General features: G+C 42.4%; 2 protein-coding genes and 2 non-coding genes across 4 annotated transcripts; all 4 read right to left on the bottom strand.

The window, feature by feature from the left end:
* Positions 1-41: 41 nt before the first annotated feature.
* Positions 42-18,735, bottom strand: LOC134651484 (major facilitator superfamily domain-containing protein 6). The gene is made up of 10 exons (XM_063506598.1): positions 18,617-18,735; positions 12,408-13,121; positions 10,130-10,322; positions 9,637-9,804; positions 7,265-7,414; positions 4,943-5,056; positions 4,153-4,344; positions 2,116-2,265; positions 1,415-1,570; positions 42-203 (listed from the first exon to the last, which is right to left on the bottom strand). Exons 1-10 carry the CDS (start codon positions 18,697-18,699, stop codon positions 96-98), a joined length of 2,028 nt encoding a protein of 675 aa, XP_063362668.1. The 5' UTR covers positions 18,700-18,735; the 3' UTR covers positions 42-95.
* Positions 18,736-20,044: 1,309 nt separating this feature from the next.
* On the bottom strand, positions 20,045-20,206 carry LOC134651874 (U1 spliceosomal RNA). The gene has a single exon (XR_010097140.1). It is a non-coding gene; the product is annotated as a U1 spliceosomal RNA (small nuclear RNA).
* Positions 20,207-20,643: 437 nt separating this feature from the next.
* LOC134651763 (uncharacterized) lies at positions 20,644-25,611 on the bottom strand. Its single transcript, XM_063506866.1, has 8 exons — positions 25,466-25,611; positions 25,281-25,322; positions 25,147-25,194; positions 24,923-24,991; positions 23,808-24,127; positions 22,724-22,811; positions 21,909-22,259; positions 20,644-21,138 (listed from the first exon to the last, which is right to left on the bottom strand). Exons 1-8 carry the CDS (start codon positions 25,542-25,544, stop codon positions 20,654-20,656), a joined length of 1,482 nt encoding a protein of 493 aa, XP_063362936.1. The 5' UTR covers positions 25,545-25,611; the 3' UTR covers positions 20,644-20,653.
* Positions 21,441-21,602, bottom strand: LOC134651873 (U1 spliceosomal RNA). The gene has a single exon (XR_010097139.1). It is a non-coding gene; the product is annotated as a U1 spliceosomal RNA (small nuclear RNA).
* Positions 25,612-25,711: the final 100 nt, after the last annotated feature.

Genomic DNA, 25,711 nt, shown 5'->3' on the forward strand with positions numbered 1-25,711 from the left:
TTGAAACTGAGCCTTAATGGTGTAAGACTCGATTCCATACAAACAGTTTGAGCTACGGAATAGTTCAGCGGCCGTGTAGTCGCCTTGGGTGGTGTTTACCTGTAGCCGCCGGTCGCGTCCTGCAGGAAGGGGTTGGCCGGGCCGCGCGCCGCTACAGCCTGCCCCTGCCCCGGCACGCCGAGGCTCGCCTCGCCGGCGTAGTTCTGCCAATAGGGATGATGACACATGTTGAATTTTATAACAAAATCTAGTAAAATAGACAGCAAACGAGCAATTTATCACAATAATGTGGATATTAAAATAAAAAATTACAAAAATACAGGACCTGAAAGTTTCAAAATTTAAGTTTTCTTTTAACTTCCAAAAACGATAAAAGTAAGGGTACCATTCGATTCCTTACATTTCGTCCAAAAAAATATTGTATAGCAACTATATACATAAACGCAATATTTCACCGACAAAAACGCAATTTTCTCGTTTTGTCCATACTACAAGATGGGCGATGATGTCACGGCCTCTGGCCGTTTTGTATAGGGCGTTTCGCGAGTGAAGTGCGACTGTCGGCCTTTGACTACAATTTCTGACTTTTGTGTTACTTTAATGCAATGGGTCCCATATAGACATTTGATCCTAAAAACAAACCCGATCGATTGATACCATAAAAAAAAATAGTCATGTAGCCTATTACATTTGTAGATAAGTGCGGGATTCTACCTTCGAATATTGTTGTTGTATATCGTATATCGCCGTTGTCGTAATATTATAGTAGGAACAATAAGGGTCAGAAAAACTTCCCTGAGGTACACCATATATGTTGGTTATACTTGTATCTAGTTCTAAATGTACTTGTACTTATATGTTGCATTGTTTTTTGTTCAATGCGTGTAGATTGCTTTCAATCCAGGATTAAGTTCCGGGAGTAAGTACTTGTGAAGATTTTCTAAAGGGTGGCGTAATGTGTCAAACGCCTTTGACATACCTATCAGAGTCAGGTATGTCGTGATCAATACATTTGGTGATTCTATCATAAAGCTGAAAGAAGGGTCATGTTGTGAATTTCCTTTTCCTAAAACCGCTTTGCTCTGGTTTTAATAAACTATAATTTTCTATAAAGCTTTCTAAACTTTCTATTCGTACTTATTTACATAACTTTTTCATATTTTGTATAGTAGGGATTAATGTCTTAAGGGGCCCCTGATTAACAGTCCGCCGGACGATATCGGCCTGTCAGTTAGAACAAAAAGTTGACAGCTCCGAACAACTGACAGGATCGTCCGGCGGACTGGTAATCAGTGGGCCCCTTTAGGCCTGTAGGTGCAAAGCTTAGACCTAAGAGTGTTAAAAAGGGTGACAGTTCACATTGGATTTTTAAAAGTTTGCTTTTTTTATAAACTTCAAATGGTGATGCACTTACTTGTGTGGCTCCGTATGAATCATGATGGCTGAGGTCGGACAGACGAGTAGACGAGAGCGCGCGAGGGATGGGGTTGGAGGGGACTCCGTGCGGCGCCAGCACGCCCGCCTCGGCCACGGCGCGGGCTTCTTCATCCATATCCCCTTCTACATTGGCCTGGAAATCATACAATTTAGTTGTAGTAGTACCAAAATGTTGCAAGTAAACAATCTGTGAAGTGTGAAGTATATCGTTGTATTAAGATCAATTTCCTCAACTTATAAAATAACACATCGTTCATGACTATATTGGTCTGGTGGTTCTTTAAGCTCAAATGCACAAGATGCCCTCCACAGATTCAACTAAAATATCTACACTAGAGCTGGACTGGACCAGTTTAATAAGACGCTATCACAGAATGATCTACAACCATCTGATTAGGATTATTGGGAACCTTTGAATAAGGGCAGCAGCGCATGAAGGTGCTGTGAAGATGCTATATGACAATATATAAAGAAGAGGACCATTATGACCGCTGTTGGATAATAGTATTAAGGTTGACTCACGCTATACTGAGCCGGAGCTTCCGGCGCTTCGTTATCTATGGAAAGCACCACGTGACAAATGATCACATGTCGAACGCCTCGGCCCGGGCACGGCCCGGTCTAGCGTGAGTCATCCTTAATACTGGTCATCTTTCGGTTCATATGATGATGACTCACCTCTTCCCGGAAGTTAAGGAAAGCGAATCCAGCGAGTGCGAACCCGCACAGAATGCCGTAGCCGGCGAAGGTCCGGGTGGTGCCCCACTTGGCGACCGCCACGCCGCCGAGGACAGCGCCGCAGCCACGCCCGAGACCGTGGTGGAGACCCTGGGCATTTCATTAAAATAAGTTTTTCTACTCCCGTACTTTTATTTGTCATTTAAAAGGTCGTACACACACCTTTAAACAAATGTTATAGTTGTCAAGACAAGTCTTTAGTCTATTCCCCAAAAAAGTATTTGTGCATACACGCAGTATGTTTTTGGTACTTTTACGATACTTCGTGTAATCACGACTTAAAAAATATTGTATGAAATACATTGTTGCCAACCTAATTTTAATTGTCATCTCTGACAGATGAGTACTAACTAGTAGAAACAATAAAATTGCTTCAGAAATCAGAAACGCGCATGTGACACCCGTAATATAGCAAGATCCATAGACTACGAACACCGCTTAGTGTTGCTTGTTAGTCTCCATAGGCTACTGTGGCCAAAATCGAGAAAAATCTGTCCAAAATTGTAATTTAACTAAGAGCAAGTACCAGGGCCTCATGAGTTACAAGAAGGTGTCGCTGACCAACCGGCCGCGGGGCGTGGGGCGCGGTGGCCGGGTCGCGTATCTTAGCTGTCCTATATGATTCCACTTGTTTAAAGTATTATTTTTGTTGAATGAAAAATATTTGTTAAATTTACAATTTTTTTTCAAAGTAAGTGCTTGGTCGTAGAAAAAGTATTGTATGCAACGTTGTTTAACTGAGTCAAAAAATACTCGCCTTTTTTGACCCCTCTTAAACAACGGTTGCATAAAATACTATTAATATACATGTATTATAATTTAAAAAGTATCATAACAATGGGTCACTCCTTGTGTGAAATACCACCATGGGTCCTAAACACACATATTACCTGAAGAACGCCCTGAGCAGACGAGCGTAAGCCAGGTGGTGCGTGATGAGCGATGTAGGAGCAGCAAGCAGCCCACACAGCGGCGTGGGTCACTCCCTGTACGAACTCGAAGGGCAGCACCCACCACGGGTCCCAAACACACTTCACACAAGTTACCTGAAGAACGCCCTGAGCAGACGAGCGTAAGCCAGGCGGTGCGTGATGAGCGATGTAGGAGCAGCAAGCAGCCCACACAGCGGCGTGGGTCACTCCTTGTACGAACTCGAAGGGCAGCACTACGGGTCCTAAACACACTTCACACAAGTTACCTGAAGAACGCCCTGAGCAGACGAGCGTAAGCCAGGCGGTGCGTGATGAGCGATGTAGGAGCAGCAAGCAGCCCACACAGCGGCGTGGGTCACTCCTTGTACGAACTCGAAGGGCAGCACCCACCACGGGTCCTAAACACACTTCACACAAGTTACCTGAAGAACGCCCTGAGCAGAAGAGCGTAAGCCAGGTGGTGCGTGATGAGCGATGTAGGAGCAGCAAGCAGCCCACACAGCGGCGTGGGTCACTCCTTGTACGAACTCGAAGGGCAGCACCCACCACGGGTCCTAAACACACTTCACACAAGTTACCTGAAGGACGCCCTGAGCAGACGAGCGTAAGCCAGGTGGTGCGTGATGAGCGATGTAGGAGCAGCAAGCAGCCCACACAGCGGCGTGGGTCACTCCTTGTACGAACTCGAAGGGCAGCACCCACCACGGGTCCTAAACACACTTCACACAAGTTACCTGAAGGACGCCCTGAGCAGACGAGCGTAAGCCAGGTGGTGCGTGATGAGCGATGTAGGAGCAGCAAGCAGCCCACACAGCGGCGTGGGTCACTCCTTGTACGAACTCGAAGGGCAGCACCCACCACGGGTCCTAAACACACTTTACACAAGTTACCTGAAGAACGCCCTGAGCAGACGAGCGTAAGCCAGGTGGTGCGTGATGAGCGATGTAGGAGCAGCAAGCAGCCCACACAGCGGCGTGGGTCACTCCTTGTACGAACTCGAAGGGCAGTACCCACCACGGGTCCTAACACACTTCACACAAGTTACCTGAAGGACGCCCTGAGCAGACGAGCGTAAGCCAGGTGGTGCGTGATGAGCGATGTAGGAGCAGCAAGCAGCCCACACAGCGGCGTGGGTCACTCCCTGTACGAACTCGAAGGGCAGCACCCACCAGGGGTCGGTCAGCCACGAGATGTAGAGGAAGCGCAGCACGTTGCCGGCTAGGCCCAGGCACAGCACCTGGAGGTACACCGATATTAGATCTTTTACATGTCCAAAAGTTTTTTGTATATCCCAATACGGGCCTAGTTTACCCTCTTGGTTGGAAGGTCAGATGGCAGTCGCTTTCGTAAAAACTAGTGCCCACGCCAATTACTGGGATTAGTTGCCAAGCGGACCCCAGGCTCCCATGAGCCGTGGCAAAATGCCGGGACAACGCGAGGAAGATGATGGACATGTCCAAAAGTGCATTATTGAAATGTGTGGAAATAACATATTAAACAGCGCGAAGACAGATTGTAGAAAATGGCTGCGATGGAAATCTAAAAAATGTACAATCAATAATTGAAGCGTTACATGGGAAACGCGAGAGACTTAGAAATATAATTAAGATAATTTATTCAGGAATTTATTGCTTTCATATGTACAATAAGGTCTTACATTAGAATGATGAACAAGCTATGAACCCTGTAAAGGCACTGCAAATTAATTCTGTATAATTACACCATTGTAAAAATCCTTGTGAAAATATATACCCAGTAGCAAAAATCCTTGTGAAAAACGACGAGACTTTGGATGCAAAAGTGATTAAAACCAAACGCCAAGAAAACGGACTGACCTTGAAATGCCCCATTTGTGTAATCAGCTTGAAGCTGAAGAAATAAGCGAAGATCTCCGAGATGTGGTTGATGACGGACGCCACGCCGAACAGTGTCGGCGACCCTCCAATATCCTGTAATATAAATCAGAAGTATAGTACGGCTCTTCTGAGGTGAACTTTTCGCTTCAAACCGTAATCTTTCAAACAAAGGCCATTGTCTCTATTATCGCAAAAGCGCTTGCTCCCGACTTGGCACGTGCCAGTACAACATTCATATTGAAAAACAATCGGTATCGTCATAGTATTAAGGTTCAAATTTAATGTCACTGATATTCTATATATTACGTTTTGGTAGTGTAGGACGATAGACCGCCCCGAAGCGATACGGCACTCATATTATTTTGATACTTAGTGTGGTGTTAAAAATGAAACACGGTTATTTATGATAAAGCGTTGTATATTTGTTATATAACAAAATCTAAGGTAACAATGTAAATTTAAGATTAATAAGTTTAACATAGGTATAATCAAAATTTTTCCGTGTAGGTATATAAACAGTTATACGTACTACTAGATAAAATCGTGTCATAAAAAAATCAGATATAATCAATTTCTTTCTTATATTATAACCGACCTTTCTTCTGACCGTTGACACGTGACGTTTTGTTAGAAAAGCTGTACGCTTCAAAGCTCCACGTTTGCCTTATCAGTGTTTTTATTGTTACTATGCGTCGGCATCACATCAGAGGTGCTAATTTCACAGTATCGTTATTTTAAAGATAAGAAAAAATAACAATGCTTGCAGCTGCACCTTTGTAAATTATTACATTTACCACCGCAAGCTAATAATTTAAATAAAACAATATAATAAATAACCGCGTTTCATTTTTAACACCACACTAAGTATCAAAATAATATGAGCGCCGTATCGCTTCGGGGCGGTTTATCATCCTACACTACCAAAACGTAATATCTAGAATATCAGTGACATTAAATTTGAACCTTAATACTATGACGATACCGGTTGTTTTTCAATATGAATGTTATACTGGCACGTGCCAAGTCGGGAGCAAGCGCTTTTGCGATAATAGAGACAATGGCCTTTGTTTGAAAGATTACGGTTTGAAGCGAAAAGTTCACCTCAGAAGAGCCGTACTATAAATAGACCCCGTGGCAAGCTATCTGCAGTCCCCCATAAGTAACATAGGGGCACAGATCAACTATACAAGACACAACATGGAGCTGGACAACTTGCGGTCACCACGACCTGTCATGTTTCCCATGCATTAAACTTTGTCCATGTCAACTGTACCCGCTGACTTATAATATGTACGAAGTCGGTGTCAAAGATTCTGTCATGTCCTTATTATCACTTGAACACCTTCGCTTCGGCAATTAGTGTAATAAAACTTGTAATATAACTAAGCATAGGTACTTTAATGGATTGGGGTTTGGAGTCTTTTGACCCCATCCCGCAGTGAACGTGTGAATGTGACTAACATTTATTGATTTCTGTTACTTCACTGAAATCAATAAATGTCATAGATTTCTGTTACCACGCCACGAAGAGGAACGAGGCCGCGCGGACGTTTTGGAACTGCTTCAGCACCGTCACCCATTCTAAACCTTACTACAATCAGTGTTGGCCGAAAGTTAATGCGAATTGAAAATGTTGGCCATTAACCATTATAAATTGAACCTTAAACCGTATCGGACGATTATAGTTTACGATTCAATTTATAATGGTTAATGGCCAGCATTTTCAATTTGCATTAACTTTCGGCCAACACTGACTACAATGCTATAAGGTGTAGGTTAGAATGTTGCCGTTACCTGCAGATGCCAGAAGAGGAAGGTGAAGATGAGGCCGATGCCGAAGCCCATGAACCAGGCCACGAAGAGGAACGACGCCGCGCGGACGTTTTGGAACTGCTTCAGCACCGTCACCCATTCTAAACCTTATTACAATGCTATAAGGTGTAGGTTATAATGTTGCTGTTACCTGCAGATGCCAGAAGAGGAAGGTGAATATGAGGCCGATGCCGAAGCCCATGAACCAGGCCACGAACAGGAACGAGGCCGCGCGGACGTTTTGGAACTGCTTCAGCACGGTCACCCATTCTAAACCTTATTACAATGCTATAAGGTGTAGGTTAGAATGTCGCTGTTACCTGCAGATGCCAGAAGAGGAAGGTGAATATGAGGCCGATGCCGAAGCCCATGAACCAGGCCACGAACAGGAACGAGGCCGCGCGGACGTTTTGGAACTGCTTCAGCACCGTCACCCATTCTAAACCTTATTACAATGCTATAAGGTGTAGGTTATAATGTTGCTGTTACCTGCAGATGCCAGAAGAGGAAGGTGAAGATGAGGCCGATGCCGAAGCCCATGAACCAGGCCACGAAGAGGAACGACGCCGCGCGGACGTTTTGGAACTGCTTCAGCACCGTCACCCATTCGGGCATCTCGCGCGTGGTTTGGGCGAACACCTGTCATATAAATAAATAAATATTATAGGACGTTCTTACACTGATTGACTAATATTTAATTACACAAACGGGTCTACCGCGATATAATTTCATTGTTTTTACCTTTAATTCCGACGTTTCAGCTGAGTTGCACCGTTTGTGTAATTAAATATGTGTACAAAACGTGAGAGTTTAAAGTGTCAGATTGACTATGTCCCACAGTAAGCTCAAGAAGGCTTGTGTTGTGGGTACTCAGACAACGAAAGCACTAAATACATAGAAAACACCCAAGACTCGGGAACAAATATCTGTGTTAATCACACAAATAAATGCCCTTACCAGGATTCGAACCCAGGACCGCGGTTTAACAGGCAGGGTCACTACCAGACCAGTCGTCAAACAGTATCATTCATTTTCTATTTCTTAGGGCTCATTTAGACGGCGCGCGATCTCGCATGCGATTTTAGTTACATTGCGGACTATTGAGGTTACTTCCAATTCAGCCTACCGATCAAATAGGTACCGCAATGTAATGAAACTCGCATGCGAGTTTTCGCACCGTCTAAATGAGCTTTAATGTTATCTTTTCCTTTAATTCTGCAACTCCTGGGATCTAAATTTGCCAAACAAATAACAACTTGGAGTTTTAAAAATAGAATTGAATTTTGCCTCTTAGCTGACCCGTTAGTCGGTGGGCGGCGAGGGATTAATATGGTAATTGGTAAGCTGTACGTATGTGCTCATGATAGTCATGATCAAATCAAGACCACGATGATGCCTGCTCGGCTAGTTATTGTTAAAGTTTGTCAGAGCTATGAAGTCACTCAGTCAAGTCGGATACGTCATTACCGAACTTAATGGAGCTGTGCGGGACATGTTGCCAGGCAGTGATGGCAGGTGGGTCAAAATGTTAACGGAGTGGTGGCCGCTGTCATACGAAAGGAGTGCCTGGCGTCAGTTGGCTCGTTGGGTGGACGATGACACTTCTGGATGAGATTGGCTCAGGACCGGGATGTGGCGTACTCGAAGAGAGGCCTATGACCAGCAGTGGGCGATAAAAGACTGATATGATGATCATGATGAAGTCACTTCAAGCTATCAGCCTTACCGTTTCACTCTCTCTCTCTCTCTCTCTCTCTCTCTCTGTGTTTCTCTTACCTTGGCCTGTTCCAGCGGTGGCTAATCGCGGAGCGAGGCGCGCTAGCGTCCAGACCTGGCAGCTGGAGCTGTTCAGCTAACTGCTGTTGGAGTTTATCCTCTTGCGTAGGTGTGGTCGGGGCTACGGGCGCTATCACTTCGAGCTATAAGCCTATCTCTCTCTCTCTCTGTTCCTCTTACCTTGGCCTGTTCCAGCGGTGGCTGTGGCGCGGAGCGAGGCGCGCTGGTGTCCAGACCTGGCAGCTGGAGCTGTTCAGCTAACTGCTGTTGGAGTTTATCCTCTTGCGTAGGTGTGGTCGGGGCTACGGGCGCTATCACTTCGAGCTATAAGCCTATCTCTCTCTCTCTCTGTTCCTCTTACCTTGGCCTGTTCCAGCGGTGGCTGTGGCGCGGAGCGAGGCGCGCTGGTGTCCAGACCTGGCAGCTGGAGCTGTTCAGCTAACTGCTGTTGGAGTTTATCCTCCTGCGTAGGTGTGGTCGGGGCTACGGGCGCTATCACTTCGAGCTATAAGCCTATCTCTCTCTCTCTCTGTTCCTCTTACCTTGGCCTGTTCCAGCGGTGGCTGTGGCGCGGAGCGAGGCGCGCTGGTGTCCAGACCTGGCAGTTGGAGTTGTTCAGCTAACTGCTGTTGGAGTTTATCCTCCTGCGTAGGTGTGGTCGGGGCTACGGGCGCTATCACTTCGAGCTATAAGCCTATCTCTCTTTCTCTCTGTTCCTCTTACCTTGGCCTGTTCCAGCGGTGGCTGTGGCGCGGAGCGAGGCGCGCTGGTGTCCAGACCTGGCAGCTGGAGCTGTTCAGCTAACTGCTGTTGGAGTTTATCCTCCTGCGTAGGTGTGGTCGGGGCTACGGGCGCTATCACTTCGAGCTATAAGCCTATCTCTCTCTCTCTCTGTTCCTCTTACCTTGGCCTGTTCCAGCGATGGCTGTGGCGCGGAGCGAGGCGCGCTGGTGTCCAGACCTGGCAGTTGGAGCTGTTCAGCTAACTGCTGTTGGTGTTTATCCTCCTGTGTAGGTGTGGTCGGGGCTACGGGCGCTATCACTTCGAGCTATCAGCCTTTCTCTCTCTCTCTCTGTTCCTCTTACCTTGGCCTGTTCCAGCGGTGGCTGTGGCGCGGAGCGAGGCGCGCTGGTGTCCAGACCTGGCAGCTGGAGCTGTTCAGCTAACTGCTGTTGGAGTTTATCCTCCTGCGTAGGTGTGGTCGGGGCTACGGGCGCTATCACTTCGGGCGCGAACTCGTACTTGAATCTGATCTGCACATATTAAATTATATATAAGACCAATGCTCATTTCCATGGATAAAGTAGGTAGGAAATAATAAACCGGTGTCTTGACTCCTTTTGACATACCTACACGAGGTTATCGTAGCAGCATTACAATTAGTGAGCTGATCGATTTTCATCCCGTTTTGTGAGGTTTACGAATGCCAGTTAACTCGGTCGAGGATAGGTTCTAGTTCTTGTCTTGAGTGATCACTGATTGGGCATTGGGACAATATAAAAATAATGTAAAAAAAAAAACAATTAAGTGGGAATTTCCAGAGGTATCAATCTCCAAATGTATCTATATAACACAAACCTGTCCAGCCGTAAGAAGAGCAGCGCCCATCAGCACCGAGAACGTAGCAAAGCAGATGGTATAGTTCTTCTCATAGCGCTGCGGGCCGCCGCACGGGTGCGAGCTGAAGGCCGTGCTGTGGTCTAACGCGATGCCCACGAAGAACATGGCCAGCCCCCAGCCCAGGGAGCCGAACATGCGTTGATGACCGTACCTATAATAGGAGGCATTTGGTCAGGGTGGGGTAGGGTAGGCGACAGTATTGCGGCTAGCACGAGCAAAAAGTTACCGTTCTGTGTTCACGGTTCTGGGACATCGTCTTTTATTTTAAGCAAGGCCCAAAGCTTTTTTTTTTTAAATCTTTATTAAAGAAAAAAGGGTTTTTTCACAATTGAAAATGTCACCCTTATTGTGATATAGCAAAACAAATCAACTCTTATTATAGGTAAACCAGAACTTTGGGAGTATTGTCAAGAGGGCGCTCGTTTTGAATTTTATATAGCAACAATTTGTATAGTGGGGACAATGGAAATTGGCAGATGATTTTTGTTTTATTCCGACCACTTTAATAAGTGCGAAGTTTGATGTTTTGGATATTTCTTCGGTTTTTACGCTTAAATGGCTGACTCGATTTAGATAAAATGAATAGCGTAAAGTCAATTTTCTTTTTTTTGTTTTCTTTTTTTTAGGTTAGGTTATAGTGACATTTGTCCATAAGTTTGAAACTTACCCGTCAATTCAGATGCTAATTTCGTTATGTTTTCTAATGGAAGAAATTTCTCTCCCGCACGTTTTTTTTCCAATAAATAACTATATACACTATTTACAACTTTATTCTCTGTAAAATCTAAAACTTTCGGCATGATTATTGCAGTCTAATAATAATTCACACGAAACTAGACAAAGCAATGTTTACATTGTCAATATTGACAACTATCATAGAGGGTAGATGTTGTCTATTAGAGACAAACCAAAGAAAGTCTGCAGCGCAATAATTTGACATCGAATTAAAAAACTACATATGGCAATGTTTTTTAAGCAGTCAGTAAACGTCATGCACTATGGTATGTGTTTGTCAAAATCGTTTAAATATTCATTGTGTTTTGTGATGAACGGAATAAACATGGCGAAACCTTACAAAACCGGCGTGCGGGAGTTACTTTTCCGCATGACGAATAATTTTACACTTGTAAAAAGTCAGCACGAGGCGATTCAAGCTGAAAAACGACAATGTTTACAAAATTTGGAGTTGATGACGGGTAAGTGGAATGAAACATCTTAATACTTCACCATATGTACCTACTTAGATAATATAATATTGGTTTAGACTAAGGTTTCACAGCAAATTGAACACACCTAATAGGTATAGGCATACTTATGAACTTCCTCTAACATTTCGAGAAACTCATTGGTACTAGCCGGGTTTTGCGCTCGAACCCACAACCTCCATGCTTATGCTCACGGCATGGGTACCTACTAGTTAAAGCTAAAATTAATTTTTAATATATGTTTATTGTTTTAATGGTTTATTTCGTTTTTCCGAAAACTTTAGTTCGCAAATTGCGGGCAATTTCTCTGTCAATCTAATTACGCCTTAATGGGAGTAAAAGAGAAAGATGCTCGCATATTGAGAACTTCGGTGTTCGCGGTAGGCCCTCTGTACCTATTTACCGCCGTCGCGGATATTACAAAAGCTTATTAATTTTGATGAAGCCAAATGTCACATTCTCCCAATATTATTTATCAATATTAGTATATGTCTACATATTAATAGTGACATCTATTGTTGGAATAAAATTTATTTTACCATAAAAATTAAGCTGTGCATACAGCTTAATTTTTTCATAGACGGTAAATATGGTAGAAATTTCACAAGTATCAAGACTATTTAATCCATTTTCTGTGGTGTTGTCGCATACTGATTTTTAAAAACTACTTTTAATCTAGCGCTGCAGACTTTCTTTGGTTTGTCTCTATTAAAATTGTTGCCATTGCTAGAAATTAGTACCAACAAATTTCCGTAACATGGCGCACCCTCAATAGATCCTGGTTCACCTATATCTATGCTTAATGCCTTTTTTGATTGTGGGATGGTTAAAATTATGTTAGCTTCACCTATGTCATATAAATTACAATTGTATTTTTGCATGAAATTTACCCTCTCAGCCTCGTTTCGAACACACTCAACCAAGATATGGAACACAACTTCTGGATCTGGATCTTCTTCAGGATTCTGGGACATCATCTTTTATTTTAAGCAAGGCCCAAAGCTTAATAGTGGCTCACGATGTATGCTTACCTGTCAGCATCTTCTCCGAGCAGAGTAATAACGGCAGAATCAGCAAGCGTAATGGCCGGCGCGCTGAAGAACTCGCCCACCATAACCAGCAGCAGAAGTAAGAAAAATGTCTTCTGGATGTCAGCCGTGCGGTACACAATGGACGAGTGGAGCGGTGTCACCCAGTCAGCGTTCTGCGCCGGGTTGTAATTGTAAGCGTCAGACACGGGGAGCGGACTCCCGGCCGAGCCAGCGGCGGCAGAGGTAGTCGGCCCGTGGAAAGATCTCGCAACCGCACTAGACGGCGCCATCGTATCATCGTAACGCGGCGGCAACAGATCGTAGCTAGTCGCGTTCCGAGGCACCACACACGCCACCGCTCCGGGCTGCACCCAGCTTAACGGCAGCGTGAAGACAATCCATGCAGCCAGCGACGCTAAAAGTAGAGTCCTTCCTTTACGCCAGCGGTCAGCTAAACCACCCCAGAAGGGAGCTGATAGGAACTCCACAAACGGCCTCGTGCCTATAAGCAGTCCGCATTGGCCAGCGTTCATCCCCATCTGTTTGAAGTAGACGCCCATGAGGGGGAAAAGCGAGCCGAACGCGGAGTAGAAGAAAAAGTAGAAGGTCTTCACGGTAAGGAGCTCGGGATCCACGGCGCCGGCGCCGCAGAGCATTTCCAACACATCGCTGCGGCCGCGGACCTTGTGCGTGGCTTCCTTCGGCTCCGGATACCTGTAACATATTATTTGTTATAAGGTCTGGTGTCAAAATCTGGGGAATCCGCAGTGCCCGCGCCACATACGCACAGTTTGCGAAAGACTGACTAACTTCCGATGTGTAAATAGTAGTAATAGTACCTACCTACGATTTGAACCTGGCGTTAAAAGCGTACACTACGCTTGAACGCCAGCTGCACATCGTACCTATAGGTACTATATGTACCTATAGGTACTTTTTATAAACTATTCGCCAATGGCGCGCTAGTAAGACGTGTAATAAATCTGGTTGATGCTCCTTTAGGACTTCAACAGGAGGTTTAAGTGATTTTCTTAGTTTTAAAGAATATCGATAAGTTACTCAGGAAATAAAGGTGGTCCTCAGTCACGCATTGACCACGAACGCTGTAAAGTGTTCGAAACGTCGGGATGTATAGTTCGTTTTTTTTAGCATTAGAAAGAAGGTAAGCGATCTTAACATGTCTTTTAATTGAAAAAAGCTTTTTAAAAATCAATAACTATTACTTATGAAAGCAAAAGAATATAAATGATCGTATTAGATTCATAATTGTTACATACTTACCGTGACTTATTCTTAAAAAGTGTTTTTCAATTAAAAGACACGTCAAGATTGTTTACCTTTTTTCTAATGCTAAAAAAACGAACTATAGTATAAATTCAATATACGCGAATTAATCCGTTTTAATAGTGTTATGTATGTATAAACTCTGTATTGTACAAAACACAAAACACAAATTTATGGCACAGGATAGGCAGTACAAAGGCGAACTTATCCCTTTAAGGGATTTCTTCCAGTTAACCTTTGAGTAGATTTCACGAATATCGATAAGACTAAAGAAAATTAAACGTCGTTATCCTAACCTAATGAGAATCTTCTGCCTTCAACCAAGATCAAGATGAACCATAAACTAACATCGTCAAACTCACTTTACAGCCTAACGAGTGTTCCGCCGTGATTCCGTTTCCGTTCCGTTACCACTCGGGTTCGGTTCGGAGACGCATGCGCCCTGTGCAGTGGCGTCACGAGCTCGCGAGTTATTTCGGGGTGAAGTGCCTAACAACCTTAATTGGGGGTCAACCGAGGTTTATGATTAAGTAATAGAGCGAATCAAAGTACGCGCCGTACCTAAGGGAGTTTCATTCGGCTCCGATTGTGTATAACTGACCGTCGCGCTGTATGAAATGTTTATTTAGCAGAAAAGCACGTAACGGTGCAGAATAAGTAAATAAGGAGTTGTATACAAGTTATTAGGTACAGATCCCAGACAGTATAGAAATAAACTGTTATTAGTAACTTTTTGATATAATAAATAGCTACCTCATTTGCTACGTTACATAAGAGAGAATTTATACTCGCATACAGGGGCGTATTTACCCTAGGGCCATCCGGGCCACGGCCCGAGGCGCCAACCCTCAGGGGCGGCATGGGGCGGCATATGCCGCCCCTAGCGGATTGCATTTTGTTTTTCTTCCTTGACTTCTGGGGCGGCGAAACGTATTGACCCGGGGCGCCAAATTTCAAAATACGCCCCTGCTCGCATACGAAACATCCTAAAAGATTATGTTAAGTACGCTATTAATTACTTAAATAAAAGCATTAAGTAAAGCGTAATACTGTTGTCCCGAATCGTAGCTAATAAAAAATAAAACGGGACGCTACGCATCTCCGTCCTTGAGCCGATTTACATAGCACCCCGGCTACAGATAGTGTTTCTAGCTGTGTACCATATTAAAGAAAGAGATGAGACGGGTAGTACTTAGGGAATCGCAAAAGGACTCTTTACTGGTATAATCAAAAGTAATTGTGTATTATTCTAACGATTGCGTCTCTCCATAGAAAGAGGGGCGAAATCGGTAGAACGATACACAAATACTTTTGATTATATTCTACTTTGGTTTCAGCCTATTTGAGTGTCCCACTACTGGACAAAGGCCACTCGCCTGGTTTTCCATAACTCCCGATTTCGTTCTCCGCCTAGGCCTACCCCGCCCTCGTCAAAAGCTTCTCTACCGGCATCCACTTCCCATGATAGCCCACCTATCCGGATGCCAGCAGTTATAGTCCCATTTGAGCCTGGCGGTTTATGCGCCAATGTCAGAATGAGTTTAATTGAATTTTAGAGAGCGCAGCCCGGTATTCCGGATGAAATCTATAAACTACTAATGAACTAAAAACTCATCGAATTTTGTATTGTAAGACCGAATTTTGTTTCCTACCTCTGCTTGAATTGCTTCATTGCATTGTATCCTATTGTATAAAATACGGCATATAATTGTACGCGTTTTCAAATGTCGCGCGTTATGAGTAGGGTTGCCATAATTAGTCGGAACTGATAAGGGACAGTGGTATTCTAGGGCCATATTGCGCCTCAAAACTTAGAAACTTTCGCGCGGGCCACCGAGGGTTGTACCTGGTTTCTGCTGTTTGGAGCTGGGGTTTGGAGAGACCTGTTCTAGAGCGCTATTAATAAATAAATAAATATTATAGGACGTTTTTACACAAATTGACTAAGCCCCACGGTAAGCTCAAGAAGGCTTGTGTTATGGGTACTCGGACAACGATATATATAATATATAAATAAATACTTAAATAAGTACATAGAAAACAACCATGACGCAGGAACAAATATCTGCATCTCCATACAAATAAATGCCCTTACCAGGATTCGAACCCGGGACCATCGGTTTCATACTCTTCATAGGCAGGGTCACTACCCACTAGGCCAGACCGGTCGACAAAATACGGGACAAAAACGGTACCAGTAAAAATACGGGACGTGATACTTAAATACGGTGACAGTCCCGTATATACGGGACGTATGGCAACCCTAGTTATGAGCTCTGTTATGCAAGTCGTGACGTCATTCGCGTAACATGCGAAAGCCCATTTCATTGCCAAGTAACATCATTCTTGGAAGGCGCCGGACGGGGCGCCGCCGGCTTTTCCCAGAGTTCCCTCTCTAAGCGCCACTTGCACCATTCTACTAACCCGGAGTTACTCGGTTAAATCCAGAGTTACCATGGTAACTAGTACAATTTGACACTTTCCCAGTGTTCCCTCTCTAGCGCCACTTGCACCATTCTACTAACCCGGAGTTACTCGGTTAAATCCAGAGTTACCATGGTTACCAGTACAATTTGACACTTGGTTAACGCTTTAACCGCTTAACCCCGGGTTAGTGGTATGGTGCAAGTGGCCCTAAGGGTGGTATTCGACTTATCCTAGATATTTGACCAATTTGCGTCTAACATTTTGCTTAAAAATGTGAGATGCACTTGACTGCACATTGAACAAAGACCTGGGACATTTATATTATTATTATAATAACGTGGAAATCAAGCATCTATAGCCGTAGATTCTCACAGGGGCCAATGACGGATTGTTTCCGTGATCTAAACCATATGTTTTTAAGCAATTACTTACTCATATTATAGCTGGTCAACCAAATCTTGTCAGTAAAAAAAGGCGTGAAATCAAATTTTCTATGGGACGATATCCCTTCGCGCCTACATTTTTCAAATTTGCCGCCTTTTTCTACTGTCTAGATCTGGTTGACCAGTATAACTACTAAACACAAAACTAATGCGCCGATAATCTTAATCTGAGTATAAATTAATTTGAATTGCCTGTAATTTTTTTGTAGGTATGGAGTAGGTAACTTCAGGCTTTTGGGGTTGTGCACAAATCACGCGAGGTGTTTTGGGCTACTTTTTGACTCCCCCCTCCCCCCTTGGTGATATTTAGTGAGGTTTTGGAACCCCCCTTCCCCCTACATAACCTCACGTGTATTTTGTAGTTTTTTTATTCATTCGACTCCAAAATTTCGTAAAGTAGACTAGCTATTGGCTATTATGAAGTGCGGAGTGAATTGCGTGTGCGGATTTATGTTTAACGAAACCGAGAAAAAGTATCTACTCATGTGGTAGGTATTTTTTCTTAGTTCGTTCACTGTAAAAAAATGCACGTGAGGTCTCCTTATACCCCCCACCCCAACGTAATCTGTCGTGATTTTTTCGTGACCCCCCCTCCCCTATCAAACCCCGCGTGATTTGTGCACACGCCCTTTACAGTTTGAGGGTCAAATGGGAAGCACTTACTGCGCAACCACTAAGCCTCATTCTAATCCCAGTCACGTATAAATAGACAGCTTAACACGCTCAGTACCTACTTAACTATCTACATTCGATTTTATTTTATACTTGAGTGCGCCAGGTCTCTCGAGTGGAGTGTTTACTAATATGCATGGGACTACTACGGCCGTTTACTAACACTGGCGTAAAAATAAATGACGTTTATATATTCAGTTTTGCTCATTTTTAGGGTTCCGTACCCAAAGGGTAAAAATCGGGACCCTATTACTAAGACTTCGCTGTCCGTCCGTCCGTCCTACTGTCACCAGGCTGTACCTATCTCATGAACCGCGATAGCTAGACAGTTGAAATTTTCACAAATGATGTATCTCTGTTGCCGCTATAACAACAAATACTAAAAATAGTAAAAATAAAATAAATATTTAAGGGGGGCTCCCATACAACAAACACGATTTTTTTGCTCTATTTTTTGTTGATGGTGCGGAACCCTCCGTGCGCGAGTCCGACTCGCACTTGGCCGGTTTTTAGAGTTCCGTAGCCAAAATGGCTAAACAATCTTACGTTACATGTGTGTAAGTATTAAACATAATATTGTGATTATCTATTGTAAGGTTTTAGGTACGGCTAGAACTCTCGGCGTGGAAGTTTTTTTTAAATTAAGTTATCTACCTATTTTGTATCCCCGGTCAAATGTTGGGATTTTGGATATCGAATTTAGGCACTCCGTAGGCGTCTCTATAACATTTTATTGGGTATCTTGAACGTATTTGCGATTTTTACCAATTTAAAGGTTCACTATACTAGGACAACTTCAGATAGAGTAGGTAATAAGTTACAGAACTTATTAATCAAAATTTTGGTTGCGCTGAGGTCTCGCCCGAGGTTTAATGTGGAGCCATTATATAAGTTCGGTCCCTGATATCTGAATTTTTGTCGACAGGTACTTTAGAATTGCATATTTGAATGAGAAGAGAAGAGATAATGAGAAGATTAACGTAATGTTTATTTAATTGTTTACATAACGAATGTGTCTAGGTATTCTGACTAATACCTAAAGCTCTGGTTAATCTGGCTTCGTGTGTCTTAGTCGAACTATCCGTCTCTTTTTATTTAATACTTATTGGACGAGAGAGATAATCGGTATCGCTCGAAACGAAGGTTTACTGCGACAAGTGCTTCTAGTGAAGGCATGTCTCATGTCAATTGTTTTCTATTTCAGAATAAACATTACTGGTTTTTGTAAATTATTTTTTAAGTTTTTTTAGGAAGCGCTCTGCGCATGTTTACGTAGCTCCAAAATCGAAACCGTTGAAGAGATAGTATTTTACGAGCTTAATATCTTAGGTTACGATCTTCATATAGAACTAAAAAGTGAAGTCTCAGTGGTAAAGTGTGTACCTGGAGGTGTCGACCTCGCCATACTCGTCAGGGTTGACGAGCGGCCGCGCCGCGGGACCCTGGGTTTGAGGCGGCACGTCCATGCTGCGGCTGGCGGCACACTAACCAGCCCCGGACTCGTCGATAACTGCGCGCAGGCGCGTAGCTTGCACATGCGCTTAGGACTTAGTCTACTCGTCTATTAGTCTACTTTTTCCAATTCGAGTTGATTCGACCGCCGATTAGAGTTGACTCGATCACAGAATAAGTAATAGTATTATCATACAGAACGGCCACGCACCGCCCCGCCCCGACTCGCAATACCTCGCCTCGTGCTCGCCCCGCGACATGAATCTGGCGGACTTCTGGCGTGCTCTCAGTAAAGCGACTTACCCACACATACACAATGACGCGTGTACAGACGTGCCGTGCACACATATTATAAACGCAAATGATTTTTGATGTATGGCGTGTCCGCCCTGTGACTCGGATCAAAATGTTTGGTTGGCAGCCGTACATTTGTTATTTGACCAGATACCTACCCACTGCTGGAAAATGTTGTCAAAATGGACTGATTCGACCCTTTATCTGTGCAATTGTACCTAATTCGCAGCGATTTGCGTTTGCACGTTTCGCCAAGGTCGCGTTTCGGGGAAACTTGATTCGAGTTGACTCGTCTGTTCGAGTTATTCGAATCAAACAATTCGACTCGTCGATATTCATTAGCAGGCCTCCTCCTGTGGCGAACGCACATGGGAGGAGTGTTAAACTCGGGCGGAGACTGAACCAAGGCAAAATATTACAACCGGCATTGGTGAGGCTACTCCTGAGCGACCCGATTTTTTAGGTTACAAAAAAAAACTGATTTAATGTCATCCTAAAAAGAAACCAACTCTAGCTGGTATATATTAATCTTAGCATGTCACGCATCTTAAGAAGTTATTTGCGACTTTAATTTAAGGCAGAGGGAATATCCCACCTAATTTTGAACTTTGTTTCAATAGGGTTCAATTTTGCATAATTCCTGACACGCTTATGCCTTATACAAAATTTCACCTCCGACTGGTGGCATTAGCCACGCCCTCACACTTCAGATTGTTTTTTTTTTTATATTTACGAAGAGTTCAGTTACACAATCGGAAGGGAATTCTAATAAATCTTGAGACGCAACCAGCTACCGAGGTGCCGACGACACAGTTGGTTTTGCAACAACAATATGGTTGACTATGGATTTGATTTCACATTATACTTTGAGGTTAACCAATAACCAAACCATGAATCTCACATAATCGCATCCCAGACTGCTTAACCCAGTAATTAAAAAGATTTTCGGATATAAAGGGGGGGACAGCGCTAGATTAGATTTTATGAAGAGAGTCGACCCTTAAATAAAATTTAATACAGTCTACTCTAAATCATCTTAATTTCTACATTTCCAAATTTAGAGCGGGGGGACGGCGCGTACGCAGTCCCCACTACCAAAAATAACGCGTCCGAGTTATCCACATTAGGGATAATCGCAAGGGTCAACCCAACCGCAGTGCAATGGGAGAGTCTCGCCCTGGGGGAACCGCCTTCTTGATCACGGTGTCCCCTACGCCAGGTAAGTATGAGATCATAAAGTTAAGGCGCGAGGGTCGTTATAGGGAGAAAAATCTTAACACCGCGATGTACGATTTCCACCGCGCCTGCGCAGCGCCATCTAACGCCAAATGTTGGTACTAAGTTTCAGTGCATGACATCATGACTAATTACTAAAAACGTTAGTTCCTGATTAAATGAATCAACTTTAATCATACCGAGTGATACGTACTATTATTAACTATATGCCAAATAAAAGTTACGTTGTGGATGACAAATTGGCACAGAAATAAAAACAAATTAAACGATTGCATGTTGCCTGCCAGTTTTGGCGAGTATCATGAGGTTTTAACCGTGAAACTAATACATTTGACAAAAACATAGTGACGTAGGTGTTTACTGATAGTTGTACAATAATAAAAATAGAAGTACCTTCAAAAAATGTATATTCCACTCCATCTAAAGCGTTTTAGTCAGTCAACTCAGCCTTTCTAACAATTGTCCCATTAAATCTATCAACTGTTGTCTCTGTTCCATATTCTCAATATGTCGCCTTTCCCTGTTCTCTTCGCAAATAATCAGCTGTTCTAATACATTATCCGGCCTCCGAGGCGTCTCAGGCAGTCTTTTAGGAGGTTCTCTTTGCAAAATTTTAGGTTTCTCTACTAGAGAGTCTATAAGCTTGGAATACCATCCACCGCGTGTGTTCCACGCTCTACCGCCCGCTCCAGACTTATTTTTCCTATACAATTTCAACATCCCTGATATCTTACTTCTACATTGAACGATGGAAACATTGTAGCCTCCTTTGCGAAGTTTCTGGACGACGATTTGCCAAACTTTCTGCCGAGTGGCCTTGGTGTCGTGTAAAGGCGGTCGGTACTCCCGGTATGCGTTGACTAGTATCTCTATGGATCTCCGACTCCATTTGAAGATATGGGAAAACGTAGCTTCTTCGGATTCTGAAAGTAATATAGTATGACTTAATAGGTGGAATAGTATAGTAATATTTTCTTTTAAGAGTTATGTACGAAACGCAGCATTAGACGGAAATAAATCATAACTTTAAGTGTGGTCACAGTGAGTCGACCATCATCTTCCTCGCGTTGTCCCGGCGGCTCATGGGAGCCTGGGGTCCGCTTGGCAACTAATCTCAAGAATTGGCATAGGCATTAAGCACTAGTTTTTACGAAGTGACTCGACCCTAACCTTCAAAATTTAAATACTGTCGATTCATTTTAATTTCTACATTTTCAAATTTAGGGGGGGACGGCGCGTACGCAGTCCCCACTACCAAAAATAACGCGTCCGAGTTATCCACATTAGGGATAATCGCAAGGGTCAACCCAACCGCAGTGCAATGGGAGAGTCTCGCCCTGGGGGAACCGCCTTCTTGATCACGGTGTCCCCTACGCCAGGTAAGTATGAGTTAACAACGTTAGGGCGCGAGGGTCATTACGGCGAGAAAAATCTTAACACCGCGATGTACGATTTCCACTGGACCAGCACAGCGACATCTAGCGACAAATGTTGGTACTAATTTTGCTTCTAAACTGCGTGCCGTTCAAGCAATGTAAGGATTTATTTGCTAAAAATTAGTTTATCTTGGTTTATCGAACTACAGTTGCTCAAACCAATTTGTCAGTCGATAAGAATGTTTGAAATGAGACAGTCCTTTGACAAACTATATAACGGTATAACAAAATATTGGACAGTAAATAAATAAACTCACTAATTTCCGCCAACGTTTCTGACACCTCCAAAGGATCATAGTTAGAATTGTCCGGCGTCCCATGTATTATCGAATCTATCAAATCGTAGTACCTCCATCTCCTCGGTATCAACTTATTCACCTGATTATACTCTTTTATACTCTTATAGGTTTTCTTCAGAGAATGAAACTTAACCATGCATTGTGTGGCGGTAACATTGAAACCTTTTTTCTGCATGTCTTTCTCAACAAGTCTGAAGAGTACTTTTTGTGATATGGATCCAGAGTCGAGCGCGCCTTGGTATTTGCGGTACAGGTCTATTAGGGAGAGGACGTCTGGGTTGTCCCATTTGTATATGTTTTGTGCGGTCTCTGAAAAGTAACAAAGTATTTATTTATAGCGAGACATAGCATGTTTTGTGGTTTAATGGAACTTTCTTAATTAGACTTATATACGACCGGGATATGAACCGTGATTACCTTTTGTAATCCCAAAACAAATCATCAAAAATGATTTGTTTTGGTATGAACTTTGAAACTATTTATTTACATAAAATATATATACAGTGGTACTACTAAACTAGATTGTTTTTGTTCATATCCCGGTCTATATAAGTCTAGTTAAACTAACCGTGAATCATTCAAAACTTTTTTAATTTCAAGATATTGAAACTGATGGCTACTTACAGTAACTAACACTCAGTATATGATATATATATTAAATTTTATTTTATTTGGTGTTGAGTCACTGAATTTGTATCAAGTTTTTTGCAGAATTTGTATTCTACAATAATCCAAAGCGTCTATTTCATATGCATAAAGGGTATTTTACTTACGTTTACCATCTGCCTTTTTTTGCTCTCGATTGTCAGTATTAATATTAAGTTGATTAATATCCTTGCATTTCGGTGAGTCCCATGCATCCTGGAACATTATATGTAGTACGAAAGTTATTAGTTAATATAAAAAAAAAACAGAAAACTAAAGATAACTGTGAAGATGTGATTAGCCACTGTCGCTATGTAACCTATAAAATCTTTTCCCGTTAACTATCTTTATTTTCAGCTAAATGTTTTGACCCCATGAGGTACTACATACATTATATAGTATGTAAAACAATTTATCACTCACCCAAAACAGTTTTTTTAGGTGTGTGATATATTCATTGCCTCAACCCGTGGTACTTTCCGTTATTTTGTCCGAAAAATAATTATGTAAATCAGACTAAGCTAGATACCAGAAGTTCAACACTAGATGGCGTTAGTAGGAGTCTATAAATGATTTAATGGGGTTTCAAATACCATTATCAAGTATATCCGTATGTTTAGTTTATCGACAACTGAATACAGACAAAGTCACAGGCAGAGACTAGTATTTGATAACAAAATGATGCTATTACAATAGCATAAAAAGTACTCATATTATTATTAACCTGAGATAGTTTACTGCCGCTCACCAACAGAGGGCACTAGTAGTGCCCCTATTTTACTTCAATTTCAATCTTTCTATAATGATTACTATTAGCTTTTGTGTTTAAATATTTTATTTTTTGTATTATTACTAAAACTATTTCAAACACGTTAAACACGTTAAAAGCTAAGATGAACTTGGTATTGCAAGAATGTTGTTTAGCTACTGTAGTTTACGAAACATTATCAACAGATGGCGATAGTAGTACTCGTTTATGACTACTGTATTGTTCTTCGCAAATAAACATAACTCTTTTATAGCTCTTAATTTTTGTACTGGCCGTACTGGGTAGTTCATTGTTGATTAACTTTCAAGAATGAAGGGCCAAGCCAACTAAATAAACCTTAAAAGGTTTTCAGAATCTTTCAAAATCCTATAAAATTGTTGAACCACTGTGTAAAAAATGTCTTCTGAAATTCTTTTGTTAATAAAAAGTTGCTAAAAACTTACGTTTGAGTATGACCTATATTTCTCCATCTCCATCATAATCGGCTCCATCAGATCCATGTAAATCCATCTCTTCACCGACACACCGGAGTTAATTTCCTGCTCTTTATTCTTCTCATAAATCTGTTTCAGACTTCCAAACTTGTTTTTACACTGCTGCGGTGTGGTTGCATGACCCTGGGTGTGTAGGGTCTTGGCAACTTGGTCCCAGACTTGGCTTATACTCAACTCGCCACTTACTAAGGAGATTTCGAAGGATTGGTAAGCTTCAATGAGGCAGAGGGTTGCTTGGTGAGTCCATCGGAATGTGGTTAGTTGTAAAGCTGTAATGTGAACAGGGTTAGATTGTAGAGTGTGTTAGAGTCATAATAGGGTAGGTGCGTTAGTTTTCGTCCAGCTCTAGTTTTGCAGTAGTGACGAAATATCAATGTAAATCTACATTGCTGCATAAATTTGGACTTACTGCAATCCTTAATATGGAAACAATATTTCTATCTACGTAAAAATTGTGTTTCGCAAGTAGCAAATTAAATATCAAAAATATTATTTGCTAATATGTCAAGTGGACGAAAACTAGAGCATGGACGGAAACTAGCGCAATTACCCTACTTGGGTAAAAAAATCTGCCAAAGAAAGACCAAGTTGAATTTAGATTTTCTTTGATTTCAGCTGAACTCTTTCAACATCATTTTTCTTTTAAGTAAACTGGTAAATCCATTCATTTTACAGTTAAAATTGAATTTTAATTTTCTTTGCTGACCTGTATGCAATGATTTTAAAAATAAGTGCTCACAATAAGGCCTAGTTTCTGGGTTGGAAGGTCAGATGGCAGTCGCTTTCGTAAAAACTAGTGCCTACGCCAATTCCTGGGATTAGTTGCGAAGCGGACCCCAGGCTCTCATGAGCCGTGGCAAAAAATGCCGGGACAAACGCGAGGAAGATGATGACAAGTTATAAGTTAAATCTATAAAGTGAAGTGAAGCCAACGCCATCTGATCGAGTTGGCTCGCGAGCAAACCCGGTATCCATTGCGCGCGGCTGCCTCGCGAGTCAATGTTCGATAGTTTGCCGCGCAATATGGAGACGGGCCTTCATATGAATGGGAATCTAATTCTTACTTGAGATCACACCATCTTCTTGCTTGATTGAAATTGAGGGTCCGGGATCATCCAACATATCCACATCATCTGAAAAGTTTGAATTTACTTTACATTCGTCATAAGGAATTTATTTAGTAAAACGGTTGCAAAGTTAGGTTTCTTGTAGTCAATCTTTGAGAAGTTTCAGACCTAAGCAATTCAAGGTAGATTTTTTAACATTAAATTTTTAAACCTTTACTTACTGAGTAATTCTGCTGGATCATCAGAATCATTTCCATCTTCTTCTTGTGCTAAAATACAATATGTTCCAAGAATTAATCAGCAACTGGTCACTAAAATAACACAAAAAGGCACTGTGAAACCAAGTGAAACTTACATAAGTCAAGATATTCTTCGTCGGCGTATACTTCTGCATCATCTAAAACAAACTAAATATATTTAAAATTACCACTACAAAGAGTACAAAGTAATGATAAAACAAACTTCTCCTTTACTTTCTTATTGCAAGAATACGACCGCTGATAAAAGAATTTCCAAACCAATGTAAACAAAACAACTTACTCGCAATATCGTGCTCTAAAGCACTATCATTAGCTTCTGATTTAGCGACATATACGATGTATGGCGCATCTTCAGCCATATTTTCATGTGAAATGTGACTTTTTCGGCAAAAATGGCGCTTGCAATCGGATAAAAAGGCTCCAAAAGCGCTACAAATCCCCGAACCTTCAAACGCGAAGTCAATGCCTCTGGTCTGGACGTGTACGTCTGGTAGTATAAAGGCGTTTTAAATGAAACAGCTAAAAC

This window comes from Cydia amplana, chromosome 10 (assembly GCF_948474715.1).
Source record: "Cydia amplana chromosome 10, ilCydAmpl1.1, whole genome shotgun sequence".
Classification (NCBI taxonomy): Eukaryota; Metazoa; Arthropoda; class Insecta; order Lepidoptera; family Tortricidae; genus Cydia; species Cydia amplana.

Bases quoted from the DNA above. Each gene is read 5' to 3' on its own strand.
- LOC134651484 (XM_063506598.1), bottom strand. From the start codon at position 18,699: ATGGACGTGCCGCCTCAAACCCAGGGTCCCGCGGCGCGGCCGCTCGTC. The intron at 10,323-12,407 runs GTAAGCATACAT...CTCCTATTATAG, and splicing joins CTCGGAGAAGATGCTGACAG to GTACGGTCATCAACGCATGT. The intron at 2,266-4,152 runs GTAACTTGTGTG...TGAAATGCCCAG, and splicing joins CTGCTCAGGGCGTCCTTCAG to GGTCTCCACCACGGTCTCGG.
- LOC134651763 (XM_063506866.1), bottom strand. From the start codon at position 25,544: ATGGCTGAAGATGCGCCATACATCGTATATGTCGCTAAATCAGAAGCT. The intron at 24,992-25,146 runs GTAAGTAAAGGT...CAAACTTTTCAG, and splicing joins TGATCCAGCAGAATTACTCA to ATGATGTGGATATGTTGGAT. The intron at 21,139-21,908 runs GTGAGTTTATTT...TATTACTTTCAG, and splicing joins AGAAACGTTGGCGGAAATTA to AATCCGAAGAAGCTACGTTT.